The sequence below is a fragment of the Aotus nancymaae genome, unplaced genomic scaffold (assembly GCF_030222135.1).
Source record: "Aotus nancymaae isolate 86718 unplaced genomic scaffold, 86718_ANA_hifiasm-v0.15.2.pri h1tg000008l, whole genome shotgun sequence".
Classification (NCBI taxonomy): domain Eukaryota; kingdom Metazoa; phylum Chordata; class Mammalia; order Primates; family Aotidae; genus Aotus; species Aotus nancymaae.
In genome coordinates this window covers 47,123,875-47,143,900 of record NW_026988419.1, presented here as the reverse complement: position 1 = coordinate 47,143,900, position 20,026 = coordinate 47,123,875, and the positions used below count along the sequence as shown (strand labels likewise).

At 33.5% G+C, this 20,026-nt stretch overlaps 1 protein-coding gene across 1 annotated transcript in view; it reads left to right on the top strand.

The window, feature by feature from the left end:
- The window catches only part of LOC105731936 (fibrous sheath-interacting protein 2), a 52,253-nt gene that overhangs the window by 615 nt on the left and 31,612 nt on the right, over positions 1 to 20,026 (top strand). Inside the window, 3 exon segments of the mRNA XM_064372765.1 lie at positions 30 to 102; positions 14,157 to 14,214; positions 17,668 to 17,704. Coding sequence (XP_064228835.1) covers positions 30 to 102; positions 14,157 to 14,214; positions 17,668 to 17,704 — 168 coding nt within the window.

The window sequence follows — 20,026 nt, the reverse complement described above, 5'->3', positions numbered from 1 at the left end:
TACCCTTTACTACTTTCTGTTCAATTCAGAGGCTGCATCATAGAACATCCATTCGAGGAATTTGCATCAACATTCACAGGAAAAAAAAAAATCTGACCGAAGGTATTGTTTAGAATGCATATGAAGCATTTTCATCTAATATGGTTTGGACATAATCATAGGCCAGAAAGTTTAAATTCTTAGTCCTTAATTTACAATTCATGGTACCATATTAATATTCCTTATAATAAAACTTCATATGTACTTACATAGTGAGTTTCGATGTACTTAGAAACATGTTTGGGAGGTGAAAGGCTATTAGTGCTAGCTGCCCTTTAATTATGTGTTATGATTTTAACTGACTATCTTGGACCAAACTCTCTTCACAGGACACATTATTTTGTTTTGAGTTGAATGCTGTTTTACACACATAAATTAAAAAAAAAAAAAACTAAATCAGTGGGAGTTAAAATGAGTTAGTATGTTAGTACTTTAACCTCATTTCAATGAAAGAAAGACCTGCCTCAGTGAGGAAGAGACTCCATAATGTACCCCAATCTTTTCATCCAGTATTGTCTCCAACCAGAGGCTCAGTTTCTTCAAGTTGATGTCTTTCACACCTACCCATGAATACCAGCCTAATACTTCTGTATTTTGTCAACTTTGCCCCTGAACCTGGCATACTCTGTCTTCTTCTCCTGTCTATGAATCTGAGCTATCTTTTAAGAAACGCTGAACTGTTATAGCCGCTCCCCCACCTCCAATTAATTGATCTTTGCTTAGGATTCACGTTGACCTGGATTTGTACGATCTCTTATACAAACCATGCTTAATCCTACTGGATTATAGTGTGTACTTCCCTTAAGCCTTTTCATGTTTTAGTCCCCAACACCAAACCTACCCCCATACCTCCTCAGCCTTTGACTAAGTAGTCAATGCTGAAAGAAGTTTAGTACATTCTTGTTGACTGGTTGCTTTTATCAATTTTGCAGAAAGTTATACAAGAAAGAATTCTAAGTGACCCACTTACCCTTCTAATGTCTATGATATCATCAGAAATGAGTAGAACCCTTTGGTATTTGATACTTGCCTAATGCCTTATACAGCTCAGGCTGTTATAACAATGTACCATAGATTGATGGCTTAGAAATGACATAAACATATTTATCATTGTTCTGGAGCTGGAAGTCCAAGACCAGGACACCAGCATGGTCAGATTCTGGTGAGGGCCCTTTGCAGTCTTTTCATTACCTCCCAGCATGGTAGAAAGAAGGCTAGAGAATTCCCTGTGGTCTTTATAGGAACATTATTCCTCTTGATGAGAACTCCACCATCATGACTTAATTATCCTCCAACGCCCCAGCTCCTAATGCCATCACATTGAAGGTTCGGATTGCATATGAATTTTAGGGGCATACAGTCAATCTAACATAATAAATAAACATGATTTCTTAAAGCAAGTTTTGTTTCTGGAAAAAGTATAATTGCCCTTTTAAAAAACTGATCTGTTCTATTACATTAGAGCAAGTGAACTACAAATATACCATCTTCAAACAATTTGAGTCACATCCACACAAACTTTGCAAAAACATGCTTGAAACTTATTCCATTACAGAAGTTATAATTTCTCTTTAGTGTACAAACTTAGAACTCCGTCTTTGGTCTCCTCCCTCAAATATATTCTTTTTACTCTATTGCCATCTTCTCTGTCTACCATTAAGTCACTTGTCTACTACTTTTCAAAAAAGATGTTCTATTTTTATTACATTATTTATCCCCAAATTTGTTTAATGATAATTGGGCACCATACTAGTTTTTCTGAAGAATTTTCTCTTTCAGAGTACACTTCTTCATGAAGTCATGCTTTATATTTACATTTTAAGGGAAATTAGATATATTAATTGGCAACAGAAAGGATACTCTGGCTCAAATGGGTGGATTTATTTAAAGGTGTTCTTAGTTTACAGGTCAATAGCACTCAGGTTTGGTATTGAGAAATATATGCCTGTCACGGCTAAAGGTTAACATTTTCAAAAAATTTACAGCTAAATGTCAATATCTGAAATAAATATTCAGTATACTCCTTGACTTACTGTTATTGATTATTTCCCTTCCAGAAAAGATCTGGGCTTCATTTGTGAACTCACTGAATTCAAGGCTTTCTCCTATAGGAGTCCTTTCTTTGCCTTCTCAGGAAAGCATTGGTAATCAGGGAATCTAGCTTTCTGGTTAGGCTCCTTGGAAGGGATTAAAGTTTAATGTTACACAAGAGGACAGAAACTTAAAGAAGTTTTTAAATGCAAAGGAAGAGCTAGTATCCTATTACGTTCCTCTCATCTACCTTTTACCCATATACAAAGCATCCTCCTACCTATCTTTCTGGAGTTCTTTTAAGGGTCCAACCTAGCCAGTCTCTGTAGTGTTTAGGATCTGGAGTGCAACTGTGGCTACAGTCAAACTGAAAACAGAGGTCACAAATTGGTGCCTCTAGACATGTGGATTGGTGCTTAGTGTTGTGGTAGTTAAATTGAACTTCGTACCTGCACACAGGGCAGATGCTCTCTGGTTTGCCATATTACCCACATACTCCAAATTTTTTCTTGTGAATTTGTTTAGGTTACTTACAGATGCTGGATATTAAACTCTTGTCAGATGCATAGTTTGCAAATATTTTTCCGATTTTGTAGGTTGTCTGTTTAATCTGTTACTAGTTTCATTTGCTGTGCAGAAGCTCTTTAATTAGATCTCATTTGTTAATTTTCTCCCTTGTTACAATTGCTTTTGGCATCTTCATCATGAAACCTTTGCCAGTTCCTACGTCCAGAATGGTATTACGTATGTTGTCTTCCAAGGTTTTTATAGTTTGGGTTTTACATTTAAGTTTTTAATCCACCTTGTGTTGATTTTTATATATGGTATAAGGAGTGATCCAGTTTCAATCTTCTGAATATGGCTAGCCAGTTATTCTAGAACTATTTATTGAATAGGTTATCCTTTCCCCATTGCTTGTTTTTGTCAGCTTTGTCAAAGATCAGGTGATTGTAGGCCTGTGTGTCTATTTTTATACTAGTACCATGCTATTTTGGTTACCTTAGACCTGTAGTATAGTTTGAAGTCAGGTAGCTTGATGCCTCTTGCTTTGTTCTTTTTGTTTAGGATTGCCTTGGCTATTCAGGTTCTTTTTTTGGTTCCATATAAAATTTAAAATAACGTTACCTTGTTCTGTGAAGAATGCTATTGGTGGTTTGATAGGAATGGCATTTTATCTGTAAATTGCTTGGGGCAGCATAGTCATTTTAACAATATTGATTTGTCCTATCTATGATCATACAATCTTTTTCTATTTGTTTATGTCATCTCTAATTTCTTTAAGCAGCGTTTTGTAATTCTCAGTGCACAGATCTTGCATCTCCCTGTTTAGTGGCATTTCTTAAGTATTTCATTCATTTTGTGACTGTTGTGAATGACACTGCATTCCTGATTTGGCTCCCAGCTTGACTGTTTTTGGTGTTAAGAACACTAGTGATTTTTGTACGTTGATTTTGTATCCTAAAATTTCCTGAAGTTGTTTATTAGTGTAAGTAGATTTGAGGCTGAGACTGTGGGATTTTCTAGATATAGAATCATGTCATCTGCAAACAGGAATAGTTTGGCTTCCTCTTTTCCTATTTGGATGCCATTTATTTATTTATTTATTTATTTATTTGTTTGTTTGTTTGTTTTTGATTGCTTGCTTGCTCTGGCCAGGAATTCAAATACTATGTTAAAGAGGAGTGGTAAGAGAGGCCCAACCTTAACTGTGCCAGTTTTCAAGAAGAATGCTTCTGGTTTTGCCTATTCAGTATGATAATGGCTGTGGTTTATTATAAATGGCTCTTATTATTTTGATGTATATTCTTTTGATACCTAGTTTGTTGGGAGTTTTTAATATGAAGGGATGTTGAATTTTACCAAAAGTCTTTTCTGCATCTATTGAGATGATTATGTGTTTTTTCGTCTTTAGTTCTGTTTATGTGATGAATAACATTGATTTGTATATGATAAACCAATCTTGCATCACAGTAATAACACCTACTTGATTGTGGTGGATTAGTTTTTTGATATGCTGCTGGATTTGGTTTGCTAAAAATAGTTATTTTCTGGATGGATAGTGGCTCCTGCCTGTAATCCTAGCACTTGGGAGGCTAATATGGGCAGATCACTTGAAATCAAGAGTTTGAGACCAGCCTGGCCAACATGATAAAACTCCATCTTTACTAAGAATACAAAAATCAGCCAGGCATGCTGGTGTACACTTGTAATCCCAGCAACTCAAGAGGCTAAGGCAGGAGAATTGCTTGAACTCAGGAGGTTACAGTGAGACAAGATCACACCACTGCACTCCAGCTTGGGTGACAGAGCAAGACTCCATCTCAAAAAAAAGAAAAAAAAGAAAGAAATGGTTACTTTATATATTTATATGGTATAATGTAATGTTTCATTGCATATGTATATTGTAGAATGATCAAATAAGGTAATTAGCATCTATGTATCTATATCTATATCTCACCTCAAATATTTATTTATTTTTTGTGATGAGAACATTTGAAACGATTTATTTTAAAATACCCATTGGGTTTCTTTGGCATCCCTTTCAAAGATCTGTTAACCACAGATATGTAAATTTATTTCTGGGTTTTATATTCTGTTTTGTTGGACTATAGGTCTGTTTTCATGTCAGTATCATACTGTTTTAGTCATTGTGGTTTTGTAGCATACAATATTTTGAATCAGAAAATGTTATGCCTAATCACATACCTTTGTTCTTGCTCAAGATTGTTTTGCCTTTTCAGGATCTTTTGTGGTTCCATATGAATTTTAGGATTTAAAAAATATTTTCGTAAAGAATGTTATCAAGAATATTATAAGGATTGCAATGAATTTGTAGGTCACTTTGTGTAGTATAAAAATTTTAACAATGTAATTTTTCTGATTCATGAACCTGAGATGTTTTTCCATTTATCTGTCTTTTAAAACTTCTGTCATCAATGTGTTCTAATTTTTGCTGTACAAGTCTTGTATCCATTTGATTAAGTTTATTTCTAAGTATTTTACTGTTTTTGTAAGTGGGCTGGTATTTCTTTCTTAGTTTTGTCTTTGGGTAGTTTGGTCACTGAAAATCAATTGATGTTTTAGTGGTGATTTTGTATCCTGCAACTTTACTGAATTCATTCATTCTAATTTTTTTTTAACTGAGTCTTTAGGGTTTTCTATGTATGTGATTATGTCATCTGCAAATAGAAATAATTTTACTTCTGTACACCAGATTGATCTAACAGACATGCACAGAACTTAGCACTTGACTGAAGAATCCACACATCCTGCTCAAACATACATGGAACACTCTGTGGAAGAGATCATATGCTGGGTTACAAAAAAAAATCCTATAAAATTTAAGATCAAAATAATTACATTTATATTTTCCAACAACAATGGAGCTAAACTTGAAATCAATAACAGAAGAAAAGCAGAAAAATCACCAATACATGGAAACTAAACAACACATTCTTTAGAAACCATTGGGTCAAAGAGAAAACTAAAAGGGAATTTTAAAATTGTCTCCAGGCAAAACAAAACAAACAAACAAACAAACAAACAAAAAAACACAACATACCCAAATCTATGGAATGCAACAAAGACAGATTTATAAGAGTAGTTTATAGCAATAAACACATAGCATTAAATAAGAAGAAAGATCTCAATTGATCTAACTTCACACCTCAAGGAACTAGAAAAAGAAGAAAGTAAGTCTGAAGTCATAAGAAGAAAAGAAATAAATATTGTCATAAATAAATAAAATAGAAAACTTAGAAGCAATAAGAAAAATAACAAAACTAAGAATTGATTGAAAAAAATAAAATGGGCAAACCCTTGGCTAGACTAAGAAAAAAAGATAAATCAGAAACAAAAAGGTACATATTAATATATCTTTCAAAAATAAGAAGGATAATAAGGAACTCTTATAAACAATTATATACTAACAAATTGGATAAACTAAAAGAATTGAATGGATTACTGGAATCATAAAACCTACCAAAACTGAATCAAGAAGAGACCCTCTGAACAGTTCAATAATGAAAAAGGAGACTGAAACCGTAATCAAAATGCTTTCAACAACAACAAAAATTGCCAAGGACCAGAAGACTTCACAAGTAAATTCTATCAAAACATCTAAAGCATTGTGGAAGACAGTGTGGCAATTCCTCAAGGATCTAAAACCAGAAATAGTGTTTTACCCACACCATCTGTAAATTATATTTTCCAAAATTGTGGAATTTTTGTGTTTTGTTTCTGTGGGTTTTTAGTAAGTTAGTTAGTTAGTTTGTTTGTTTCTTTGAGATAGAAGTCTCATTCTGTCACCCAGGCTAGAGTACAGTGGTGAGATCTCAGCTCACTGCAACCTCCTGGGCTCAAGGGATTCTCCTGCCTCAGTCTCTTGAGTAGCTAGGATTATAGGTGTGTGCCTCCACACCCAGCTAATTTTTGTATTTTTAGTAGAGATAGGGTTTTGCTGTTGGCCAGGTTGGTCTTGAACTCCTGATGTCAGGTGATCCACCTGCCTCAGCCTCCCAAAGTCCTGGGATTACAGGTGTGGGCCACCTAACCTTGCTGGGTTATGGTTTTATTTTAAAATTCTATTGTGCCACTCCAGTGGTTCATGCCTGTAAACCTAGAACTTTGGGAGGCCAACACAGGCGTGTAGTTTGAGCTCAGCAGTTTGAAACCAACCTGAGCAAAATGATAAAACCCCATCTCTACCAAAAATACAAAAACTTAACCAGGCATGGTGGCACACATCTGTGGTCCTAGCTGCTTGAAAGGCTGAGATGGGAAAATCACTTGAACTTGGGAGGCAGAGGTTGCAGTGAGCCATGGTCATGCCAGGGCACTCCAGCCTGGGTAACAGAGTAAGACTCCCCCTCAAAAATTAAATAAGAAAATATGAAAAATTATTTTAAAATAATAACAGCATTCATGCTCTATATTTTACTCTGAATGTACAATGCAACACTGAACATTTTGATGTTAGTTGTCCTGCTTTTCATTGGTTTCTGTGTATTTTTTACTTTCCCTCTTAGAATCCCTGTCAATGTTTTCTTCTAGGGTTTTTACATGTTAGGTCTTATGTTTAAATCCATCCTGGATTTAGGCATGGGCAAGGACTTCATGACTAAAACACCAAAAGCAATGGCAACAAAAGCCAAAATAGACAAATGGGATCTAATTAAACTTTTGCTGTGCTCTGCACAGCAAAAGAAAGAATCCTTAGAGTGAACTGGCAACCAACAGAATGGGAAAAAATTTTTGCAATCTACCCATCTGACAAAGGGCCAATATCCAGAATCTATAAAGAACTTAAACAAATTTACAAGAAAAAACAACCCCATCAAAAAGTGGGTGAAGGATATGAGCAGACACTTCTCAAAAGAAGACATTTATCTAACCAACAAACATATGAAAAAATGCTCATCATCTCTGGTCATTAGAGAAATGCAAATCAAAATCACTTTGAGATACCATCTCATGCCAGTTAGAATGGCCATCATTAAAAAATCTAGAGACAACAGATGCTAGAATGTGAAGAAATAGGAACACTTTTACACTGTTGGTGGGAGTGTAAATTAGTTCAACTATTGTGGAAGACAGTGTGGCAATTCCTCAAGGATCTAGAACTAGAAATATCATTTGACCCAGCAATCCCATTACTGGGTATATACCCAAAAGATTATAAATCAATCTATTATAAAGACACATGCACATGTATCTTCATTGCAGCACTGTTTACAATAGTGAAGACTTGGAAACAACCCAAATGCCCATCAGTGATAGACTGGATAAAGAAAATGTGGCACATATACACCATGGGATACTATGCAGCCATAAAAACGGATAAGTTCATGTCCTTTGCAGGGACATGGATGAAGCTGGAAACCATCATTCTCAACAAACTGACACAGAAACAGAAAACCAAACACTGCATGTTCTCACTTATAAGTGGGTGTTGAACAATGAGAACACATGGACACAGGGATGCAGGGAGGGGAACATCACACGCTGGGGCCTATTGGGGGTGCTGGGGGGTACTAGGGGGAGGGATAGCAGGTGGTGGGGTGATTAGGGAGGGATAACATTAGGAGAAATACCTAATGTAGGTGACAGGGGATGAATGCAGCAAACCACCATGACATATGTATACCTATGTAACAATCCTGCAAGATCTGCACATGTACCCCGGAATTTAAAGTATAATTTAAAAAAATCCCTTTCCATGTAATAGTTACATTTATACATATTTCTTGTATTTCTAACTTTGATAACAGTTGTATTTTTAATTTATTTGAATTCGTATCAGAAAATTAAATCTCTAGTCATTGACATTGTTGATTTTGGTAACATTTATATTATTTATTTTTAATTTATTTGAATTAGTATCAAAAAGCCTAGGCTTTAAATCTCTTTTCATTGATGTTGTTAAATTTTCTTTATAGCTAAGTATGTGATACAATATATGACATTTTTAAGTGTTTTATGGATATACCAAAAAAAAAGTCTATTTTCTGTCTGAGGGATGCAAGTTGTTTTTTTTTTTGTTTTGTTTTGTTTTTTTGAGACACAGCCTTACTCTGTCACACAGGCTGGAGTGCAATGGCACGATCCTCAGCTCATTGCAACCTCTGCCTTCCAGGTTGAAGCAATTCTCCTGCCTCCGCCTCCTGAGTAATTAGGATTACAGGCACGCACCACTATGCCCGGCTAATTTTTGTATTTTTAATAGAGACAGGTTTTCGCCATGTTGCTCAGGCTGGTCTCGAACTCCTGACCTCTGGTGATCTCCAAACCTCAGCATCCCAAAGTGCAGGGATTACAGGCACTAGCCACTGTGCCCGGCCTTTCTTTTTTTTTAATGAAAAATGTGTTTAAGTAATTTCTCATTTCATATGATAGGTACTGTGATCTTTTGGTAGATAATAATGTCAGGTTAAGAAAGCATCTTTCTATTTCTAACATGCAAAACTTTCTTATTAGTGGTGAAAGTTGACTTTTAAAAATATATTTTATGTGTCTGTTAAGAATGTGATATTTTATTGTTAAAACAACCACACACCCTTGATTAAATCAATTTTATCTATCATGTGTTTTTCTTCTTATACATGTGTAGATTAAATTTATTAGCAATTTATTTAGAATTTTAGCATCTAGGTTCTTGAGAGAGGTTGGGTTGTAATTTGCTTTTCTCATAATATCCTGATCTGGTTTTTGTGTCAAGATTACACTAGCCTCATGAGGTTATTGTATTGCCTGTTTTTACTATTTTATAGTCGTTTACAAAGTTGAAATTATGTATTCTTTGTTTGGTAGTAGTCACTGTTAAGGTAAATAAACTAGTCTTTGTTCTCTTAGTGAGAAAAAACTAAATTATGAATTCAATTGCTTTAGTGATTCAGAACTATTGTTTCTCTTTTTGAGTGTTTTTAGCAGGTAACTATATTATATAAATTTGTTTAATTCATCTAAATTTTCATATATATTTGCATAAAGTCATAATATACCCTTTTTATTTAGATCAGGTTATTGAAAGGCAATATGGCATAGTTGCTAAGAGAATGTACTCAGGTAGCTAGGTTTAATCCACACTCCAGTACTTAAAATGCATGCTAGTTTGGCCAAGTTATTTAATGTCTCTGTTCTTTAGTTTTTCCAACTATAAAATAAGAATAATGGTAGTGATTCATATAGTTGTTATGGAAATTCAATGAGTTGGTATTTTAAAGTTTTAGAACAGTGTGTGAAACTTAACTGGTGATAAGTAACTATGAAAATTTTAAATGTATCAAAAACCTTGTCATATAATATTTCACTTTTTTCTGAATCATGTTTAATTTCCAATTTTGTTTGCTAGTTTGTACTCATGAGTTAGTTGTTATATTTTGTACTCCTGGGTTAGTTATTCTAATTTTTACTTCATTGTTGTTGATGGTCATTTACAATTAGATTGCATTGTGGACTGACAGTATGATCTTTATGATACCAACCTTACAGAAGAACTAGAGAATGCCTTATGGCTTAGTAAACATGATTAATATTTAATAGGTTCTCTATGGTTGAAAACAATGAATATTGTTCAATTTGGGATGTAATGTTTAAATATGTCCATTCAATCAATATGGTGAATTGTGTATTTCAAATATATGACTTATTGTACATTCAAATCCACATATATACTTATTTTTTACTCCTTGTTCAAAACATTACTGAAAATAATGATAGTGGGTTTGCAAACTCCTTAATGTAGCTCAGCCCATTTTAAAAAAATATTTTTTGATCTAGAGATTAGACATATTCACATTTTAGAATCATCATATCTTCCAGGTGAATTGAATATTTTATCATCATGCAGTGACCTTTACCATGTTATGTTTTTTCCTTAAATTAAATGTGTTTAATATTAATATAGATATGTCAGCTTCTAATCTTAGTGTCTTTATTTGTTTAGATGGCTCTTGTAGACAATGTGCAGCTGGATTTTGTTTTATTGTTTTAGAAGCTATGACTTTTAACAGAACTCAATCAATTTGTATTTATGTAAATTACAAACCTTTGGAAGATTTTTATCGCTTTGTGGTTTCCCTTTGTCCCACTTTTTAATATCTTTTTATTTATTTATTGCTTTCTCTTAAGAGTGCTAAATTTAGTTTTTATCTAGTATTTTTTACTGTTTATAAATTGAATAACATATGCATATTTCTTTTGGCAATCACCCTAACATTTTTTGTTTAAATTTTTATGGATACATAAAAGTTAGACATATTTCTGGGGAACATATGTATTTTGATATAAACATACAATGTATAGTAATAAGTCTGATTAATTGGGAGATCTTTCACTCAAACATTTGTTATTTCTTTGTGTTAAACATTTTAAATTTACTCTTCGAGTTATGTTGAAGTATATTTAAAATAAAAGCTAAAGTAAGATAATTTACTTCTAATCACCACTTCATATTATACTTATTATTCAATAATTTATATTTTGACATTTTAAAGTTTTTGTCAGCCAAGTTACTTTCTTATTACTGTTTTATAAAGATTTAATTTATATTTATCCTCTTGTTTACCAACTTATTTTGTTCTCCGCTCATCCCTTCTTGTATTTAGTACTTCTTGGGATCATTGCCATATGTCCTAAAGTACTGCGTTCTTTAGAAAGATCTTTAGGGAACATATTTTGGGAGTAAATTCTCAGATTTTATTTGAGAAAATGTTCTTTATCCTTGTATTAGAATGTCATTATGTCCAAGTGTACAAATAAGGTTTAGGGGACAGTTATTTTTTCTTAGCACTTTAAAGATATTGTTTTATTTAGACTGAGGCAGAGATTTCAGTGAGCCAAGAATGTGCCACTGCACTCCAGCCTAGGTGACAGAGCAACACTCCATCTCAGAAAAAGAAAAAAAAAATTTAATTCTACTCTTTATTCTAAGTAATTATTCCTGTGTAAGTGATTCTTTTATCCCCCACATCAGGCTGTTTTTAAGATGTCTTCTTTGTTTTTCTTTAGTGTTATTATAATGAACAGTTCTGTACAAGTTTCAATCATTTTCTCTTTCTATATTTCCTCCCTTCATTTCCATTATCTTCTTCTGAGTATTAGACTACTTTTCTGTCTAATATCATTTAACAACTGTATTTTCCATTTCTCTCTGATGCATTCCTGTTAATTTCTTCAAATATGTCCTCCAATTCACCAATTTTCCCTTTAGTTATTTAGTTATTTAAAATTTATTGTTTCATAAATTAATTACATTATACAATTTATTGAACTATGGCATATTGTATATATAATACAATTTCTAAATAGTTATTCTCAAATTTGTCTGGGCTTATAAGCTCTTTTTCCATTCTTATCCTTTCAAATTCCTTCCTTGTATGTTTAAACATATAAAGTTCTCTTATTTTATATTTTATATCTGGTAGTTTTAATATTTGGAATCTTTGGGTCTAAATTTAATATATTGTTTTTGTTTCTATTAAAAACCATAGTTTCTTGTTTTTTTTTAATATTTCTGTGGGGGTGGGAGGTTATTATTGTTATATGTGAGCTCAGTATTGACAGAAATTTATTGTTGGGGATTCTATAATATTTGGATAGGCTGTAATTCTCTAAAGGAAATTTACATATGCTTCTACCAGTTATCTGTAAGAGCTGTGAACACAGCTTCATTTTAAATTAAATTCTCACATGCAGTTTGAAGGGCAATAGTTTCTGTGGATTTGAAACTCGAGGGTATAGAAAACAGTATCTGTGATTATGAGTTCTTAGGAAATGCTTTTATCTTCTCCTTCTCCTTCTCCATCCATAGCCACAAGCCAAGACATAATTTGTCTGCTTCCTCTGTGGTATGATTTTATTTTTCTTGTAGATGACTAATTGACAATGTAACTCTTTGGGATCCTATACAGATGGTCCCTGACTTACAATGGTTAGACTTATGATTTTTCAATGTTAGGATGTGTGAAAGCAATAAACATGCAATAGACACTGTATTTTAAGTACCCATACAACCATTCTGTTTTTTCCCCTTTCAGTGTAGCATTCAATAAATTACATAAGATATTCAACACTTTATTTTAAAGTAGGCTTTGTGTTAGCTGATTTTGTCCAACTGTAAGCTAATGTAAGTGTTCAGAACAAATTTAAAGTAGGCTAACCTAAGCTGTTATGTTCAGCAGATTAGGTGTATTCAATGCATTTCCAGCTTAACATATTTTTAACTTATGATTTTAACGTTTATTGTGATGTCAACCCCATTTTAAGTCAAGAAGCATCTGTATGTTTTTTGGAGTTCTTAGTTTTAATTCTCCATCTTTTGGGGGCCCAAGGTCTTGTTTTAAATGCTCTGACCAGACAGTACCAGATGTGGCCAATGTCCCTAGAGCAGGTATTAGCTTCAGCATTTGTTTATCACTATAGATTTGTGTTCTCACAATTGTTTTACCTTCTGAAAGTTCTACTATCTCTCTGAAAGTTTAGCTATTTTTAACAGTATGACTTTAATACTCTATACTGAATTCTAGGCAAAATGAAAGACACTGTTTAGCATATTGCTGGAAACCACAGAAGAGCTTTTTTGTATTAAAAATAGTTTTATCTTCACATTTAACTTTCAGATATGCGCACTCTTAATCTCAGTTCATTTCTCTCTAAAATTGATGAGATCATGTCCTTTGTAGGGACATGGATGAAACCAGAAACCATCATTCTCAGCAAACTGACACAAGAACAGAAAACCAAACACTGTGTGTTCTCACACATAAGTGGGTGTTGAACAATGAGAACACATAGACACAGGAAGAGGAACATCACACACCAGGGTCTCGGGAGTGGGGGGCTAGGGGAGGAATAGCAGGGGGTGGGAGAATTAGGGAGGTATAGCATTAGGAGAAATACCTAATGTAGATGACGGGGCAATGGATGTAGCAAACCACCAACATGGCATGTGTATACCTATGTAACAAGCCTGTACAATCTGCACATGTACCCCAGAACTTAAAGTATAATGAAAACATATAAAAAATAAAACAAAATAAAATTGGTCACAACTCAATTATTTTATTTTATATAATAATAAGGTGTAAACAAGAATTAACATAACTAATGCATAGCATGATGAGTTTTATAATATAAACATGTTTAGAGTGCTTTGAGAGCACTGGGAAAGGTATTTATTCAGGTAGCTTTCAAGGAAGGCTTTCAAGAGTTGACATAAGCTGAATCAGAACTAAAAGATGAGAAGTTTAAAGACAGCACAGGGCATTCTAGACAAAAGAAATTGCAAAACCATAGGCCAGAGAGGCATGAGAAACATGATGTATTTAGGGAACTGTGATACATTCTGTCTCTGGACCATAGCATATATATGAAAGACTAGTCAGAGAAGACACTAGAGAGGTAGAAAAGGACATCAGATCTTATAGTACAGGTTCTTGCTAAGGATTTTGGACTTCACTGTGGAGAGTCTCTGAAAGCTTATAAACAAGGCAGTAACAACAGAAAATAAATACCTACTAGAGGATTAACATTTAGTAAGTTGCTGAGGATGGATACAAACTATATAATTTTCTTTTTCTAATAAATAGGACCTCAGGCTCAGGCTACAGACCCGGGTATATTTTCTTCTCCTGTTAACACAAATATGTAAGCATCTAAGGAATTATATGTGATCATAAATAAAAATTTTAATGATTACATAAGAGTGCTGCTCATAAGCAAATGATTACATGGAATCCTCAATTTTTGCAGTTCTACTTGAATTTAGTGAAACTTAGTCTTTTCCAGACTTTCAGCACTAAGCTTAAGTTGTAGACAAAATGAATCTTTGTCCTTCCCTTTCTTTATCTCCTCTGTAGTTCTATAATCCACCTATTGTCAGGGTCTTCATGCCACTTTCTAGTGTATCTTCATCATAGCTTTCTTCAGGTAATTTCTCATAATCTGTATGTATTTCTTTGCCTTTCTTTTCTTTGAAATAGCTACCATTCCTTATGCTTTTTGAGACTATTGGCTTTCTAATACTGGTAATATAGTTTATTCTATAGTATTAATGACTTAATCAGTTATCCCCCACCCTAAAGGGTATTTTGCAGATTAATACAAAATAATAATCTCTAATAGTAGAAATAATGGCATGTAGAAGAGATATTTGTTAAGCCCAGGGACTTTTCACTCCTCAAACCTTAGTGACCACCTATTTTGTTGATGTTTATATCTGTTTTTCTCAACTCAAGAAAAGAGAGAGAGGAAAACATGAATCTAAGTAATAGCAATGAGTTATTTTACACCCATGCCACAATCTTTTTAAAAAAATCAGCACAACAAATGAAGTCTAGGAAAGACTTTACAAACCCCAAATTCCCATGAAGATGAATGAGTAAATTAAGTTGTGAGTGATGGCAAATGATCTTGACATTTTCAGACCAGCCTTCTTGAAATAATAATTTTTACCTTTAGACAGAAAATACCAGTTTGTTTGACTTATTGAGTGTTCATATGATACATAACACAGTAAGAGATGCAGAAGGAAGGAAACTGACTTGTCTAGTTCAAAGCAATAAAACTTGATAACTGTATGTAGACCACATATAAAATAACATTGCTTATTTTATTTATTGGATACATACATTTTTATTTACTGGAAATATACATACCTCTTTAAAGAAAAGGTTATAAGAGGCTCATAATATAGTTGTAAAAAGTGCATTTTTATCTTCTTCAACACAAGAATGTAGAACTACAAAAATCACTTGAATATTTCATAGCAAGCATTTTGGATATTCTTTCCTTATAAATCTTAGCTTGGTGAAAAATAAAAAACTCTTTATCTTACCTGGAGCTTCTTACCACTTTTCCAAAAGCATACACAGAGATCCAAACAAAGAGTAAAGACACATATGTCACATTCCTCTTGTTCAGGTTTAACTCCAAGTTTTATAGGAGTTTGCTGTGGAAGTCTCACATCTATTCCATCATTTCTTTCTCTTCTCTCACTTATTGCTTAGTTTTCTTGTTTCTGTTCAGTTGTCTAATGTTACAAAAGATTTTTAAAATAGAGATGAATATTTAGTACCAAAGGAATGAAAATAAAGCAAATACAACAGCAGTGGGAGTAAAGTTGCAATAATTCAGCATTGCACTTAGGTGATGAGTAAGCGTGTATTACAGGGAAGGTATAAGGAGTAACAGAGTGAAGAAAGCAAAATTTATTGGATAATAGTCTGATGGTTTTTAGTGCAGGTATAATGGTCAAATTAGCATACATAATGAGTAACTTTGACAATGATATATAGGAAATATTGAAAGAAAGAAACTCAGAATCAGTTATCAAAGTCCATTAGTGGCCTGCACAAAGGCTTCCTTTGGCATTAGAGAGAAGTAGGCACAGATGCAAAAGACTTTAAATAGGGATTTATTTATCAAACATTTATTGAGAACCTACTATGTTCAAACTATAATGCTAGATCTTAGGCAGGTACCAAGATAAAACTATGTTTCTATGATTTCAGGGTATTATTTTTGAAGGATATCATGAAGATGAAGAGAGGGGATAAAAATAAGACAAATTAAAACACCAAAACCTATTGCTATTACCTAGGCTCACTGTTTTTCCTAAATAAGTGCTCTCTGGAATGCTGCAAGTCTTTGATTAATTTTCTAGAGTTCCAGAAACTATAATTCTGGTCATTTTTCTTTTGCCAGTTTACTCATTACTTTTTTTGGAGGAATGAATATCTGAGATACTTACTCTGCCATTTCTGCTGATGCCATGCTTTATCTGGTTAATAAATTTGTTTTCTAATAGTCATCAATAAAGCTTTTTCAGTTTTCAGATTAAATTTACATGTAGGCCTTTGTACTTTGGTTCTGTGTTGCATGCTTTTGAAGCAGAAAGTCTATTGGGAACTGGTATCAATGAATACATAGAACTACTTGAGTTATGTTTTATGCCAATGATATAACATGAAGAAAACAGAAAAATGAATCTGAATGCATTAGGTTGCAGAATATCTAAGAGAAAAACCTGTGGAAACTTGGGTTGAACTAAGAAACCAGATCCTAGAAAAACAAATGAGTGCAAATGATAGAGAACATATCACTGACATCAGCTTCCATGCTCCTAGTTGCATACTGCAAAAAGGTACTAGTCTAAGGATAGACTGCTGTCCCAAAACCCATTTTATGAACTGAACCCAGTGAAGTTTTTTTTTCCTGCCAAAATATAGGATGTAGTTTTCAGTCTGGCTATTTCTTAAAATTGAATTATAAACCTTGGGGAAAATGTAAATTTAATCATGTGGAGTACAGGCCTAAAAGGAGTGTACTTAAGAAAGTAGAAAGAAAAAAGAAACAGCTCAAATCAGCAAAAATATATGAAAATAAATTAGACTACAGTGTTAGATCTTGTTTTAATAAATATCTATTTTATTTTCTACTATTTTTATGATTGAGCTATTCTTTTTTTTGCAATTCAGAAAACTTTTTATTTCATTAGTGTGTGATGGTAAATGTAATAACACATGATAGAATATTGTCATACACAGAAAAGGAATGCATCTAAACTGGTATTAAATATAGCTAGAAATCCGTGATTTTAACCCACAGTTATTGAAAAATCATTCACTATTTTCTTCCTGCCATGGAATATGGGGAGGGAATGGTAGAACTATGGCATTTCAAAGAGTAAATAAATGACTATCAGAAAGTTCTGGTCAGATGCCTTGCTGCTCTATCAGACTTTTTAACAGTCAGAAGGAACTCAACTGCCCCCTCCCTGCAAATCCTATATCCTTTTTCGGAAAAACCAAAGTGGGTATGGCTAAGGTGTGTCAAAAGAACAAAGATCAGAGAGGTACATTTTTTAGGCTATAGCTATAAGTCTGTTCCCATGAGTAATAAAGTACATTTCTAAAACTAAAGGCCAATCTATGGAAAAAGTAAAATAGAAGGATTGGAAAAAATGGTATATTCTTCATTTTGAATTTCTATAGAAAAACTCTTAGATACAGCAAAATGATTCAATGATCAGAAATTTTAGAAAAAAGTTTTATAAATTCTTGACTCTATAATAAACAAATGATCAACCTTTCTCCACAGGAAACAGAACTCACTGCAAAATTGCTTGCAAGAAAAAGTATGTATCATAAAATCCACTGATAAAGCAACATGTTAGTGTTACTTTCTGATACATCATAATAGAATATATTTTGTTAACTAGAAAACTAGGAGTCATCCATTGATATTTGTTGGTCTTCTTCTTTGTTCTTTTTTCTTCTTTGAAGTTCCTTTTCAGTTGATTCTTATACTTTTCTGTGGTCCAAACTTGTTATCTAAAATAATATTAGGCCCTCCAGATGAGGTCTCATGGGTATAGAATGGTAAAATATTAAGGGACCTAGCCATCACAGGAAGAGAATGAAATACCACAAGCCTATTCTATCATGGGAACATGATAGAATCTGCCCGTGTAGATCTTGTTGGTGAACTCAGTAGTAAATGAGTTGAGATGCTTGGATCTGTCTTTAGCAGTTTTGTGAAAAAGGACCTCATCACCTATAAGCTGAGACTTGGAACAGGCAAAGATAAGGTAGTATATTTTTATGAGACCTAATTTGGATCTAGACTGAACACACAGGAAAGAGAAAGCATTTGCGCAACAATACATGTTCTGGCACACTATTTAACATGGACACTTGCTCAATTCATAGAATATGCAGCAAATACAAAAGCTTTGACCCAAGGGAATATTTTTCAGTTTAATGTTGTAACAGGAAAAAAGGGAAAACTGGAATTTCATCTATCATATTTCGCTACAAAGAAAACTTTAGAAATAGATGCCTCTTTTATATATTAAGTTTGGAATCTCTTTGCCACCACTAGCCTAAGAGTAATAATGTAGGTTATTGTTTATCATCTCTTGTAATAAGAAAAATAACAATTGAATGTCTTAGTTTATAATTTATATGGTTGTAGTTGATTTAGAATAATTATCTTCTCTGTAAATATTTAGGTTTTATTCTTAAATATTTGATTTAGAGTGTATTTATTTAAGACAAGTATTTTATAACAGACTGTCATCTTAAAATATGTGTCATAACCACTAACCCCTTGCTTATACAATAAATTAAAAATATTGGGGGTATATTTGGGGATTACAGCTGAATAAAATGGCCTTTCCTCAGGTGCTCCTCAAATGCTTTGAAATGGGCCATGAGGGAGTGTGGTATATACATGTTAACTTTTCTTTGAATATTTCTCTGAAATATGAATAATTTCAGACTAATTTAGACAATATTTTGGGTGTGAGCAGCCTAGTTACAAGAATCTTATTTACACGAAGGCCTACATGTCAGCCTTCTAAGCTTTGCTGCCAATTACTTGTGTTTACAGCCTGTATGCTTTAAGAGTTTTAACAATTTAAAAACAGAGTACTACTTTATTATAAGTAAGAGTTTTGTAAGCACAAAATACATTTGCAGTTGGTAAGTAGAGGTTTATAGAACTCTACAGATGCATTTGTTTCTATCCATGGTCCAGTACAAATCTATGACAGCACCATTGGTCACTAAGGAAATGGTTATTCAAACCTGGTTCTTAGTTTCAGCTCAGTAATAGTCTAACTTTCTTAATCTTGCTCAGCCCTCCCTCCTCTTTGATTCCCAAATCTAGCTTGGCTTTTATGTTCTATCTAAATTAATATGTTACCTTACTTTATTATCTGTTCTCCGCTTTCCTATCTAAGGCAATTTGTATTTACACTTGTTTGTTAGGTAAAAAGCCCATCAATCTATATAAAGTATGAACTTTTATTTTTGCCTATCAAATAATTCTTTTTTTTTTTTTTTTTTGGGAGACGGAGTTTCTCTCTTGTTACCCAGGTTGGAGTGCAATGGCGCGATCTCGGCTCACTGTAACCTCCGCCTCCTGGGTTTAGGCAATTCTCCTGCCTCAGCCTCCTGAGTAGCTGGGATTACAGGCACGCACCACCGTGCCCAGCTAATTTTTTGTATTTTTAGTAGAGATGGGGTTTCACCATGTTGACCAGGATGGTCTCGATCTCTTGACCTCGTGATCCACCCGCCTCGGCCTCCCAAAGTGCTGGGATTACAGGCTTGAGCCACCGCGCCCAGCCTCAAATAATTCTTAATAATTAACTTTAGTCATTTCTATATATATATAGAATATATATAGACTGCAGGCTCACCCTTTCAGCAGGGACTGGAAGAGAGAATGGTTTGTGTTCCTTCCCCATATCTCAGTTAGACAGATGCTTCTGAAAGCAACCAAATATTTTGGCTGCATCTGTTTTGAGCAATATTTTATTACAAATATTTAATGATCTTAAAAATTAGCTGGATCATAAAGATTATACATTTTCTTTCCAAAATATTTGCACGCTATGTGCCTATACAACAGTTTGGTAATTTTTTAAAACAAAAAATCATTTATCCTGATA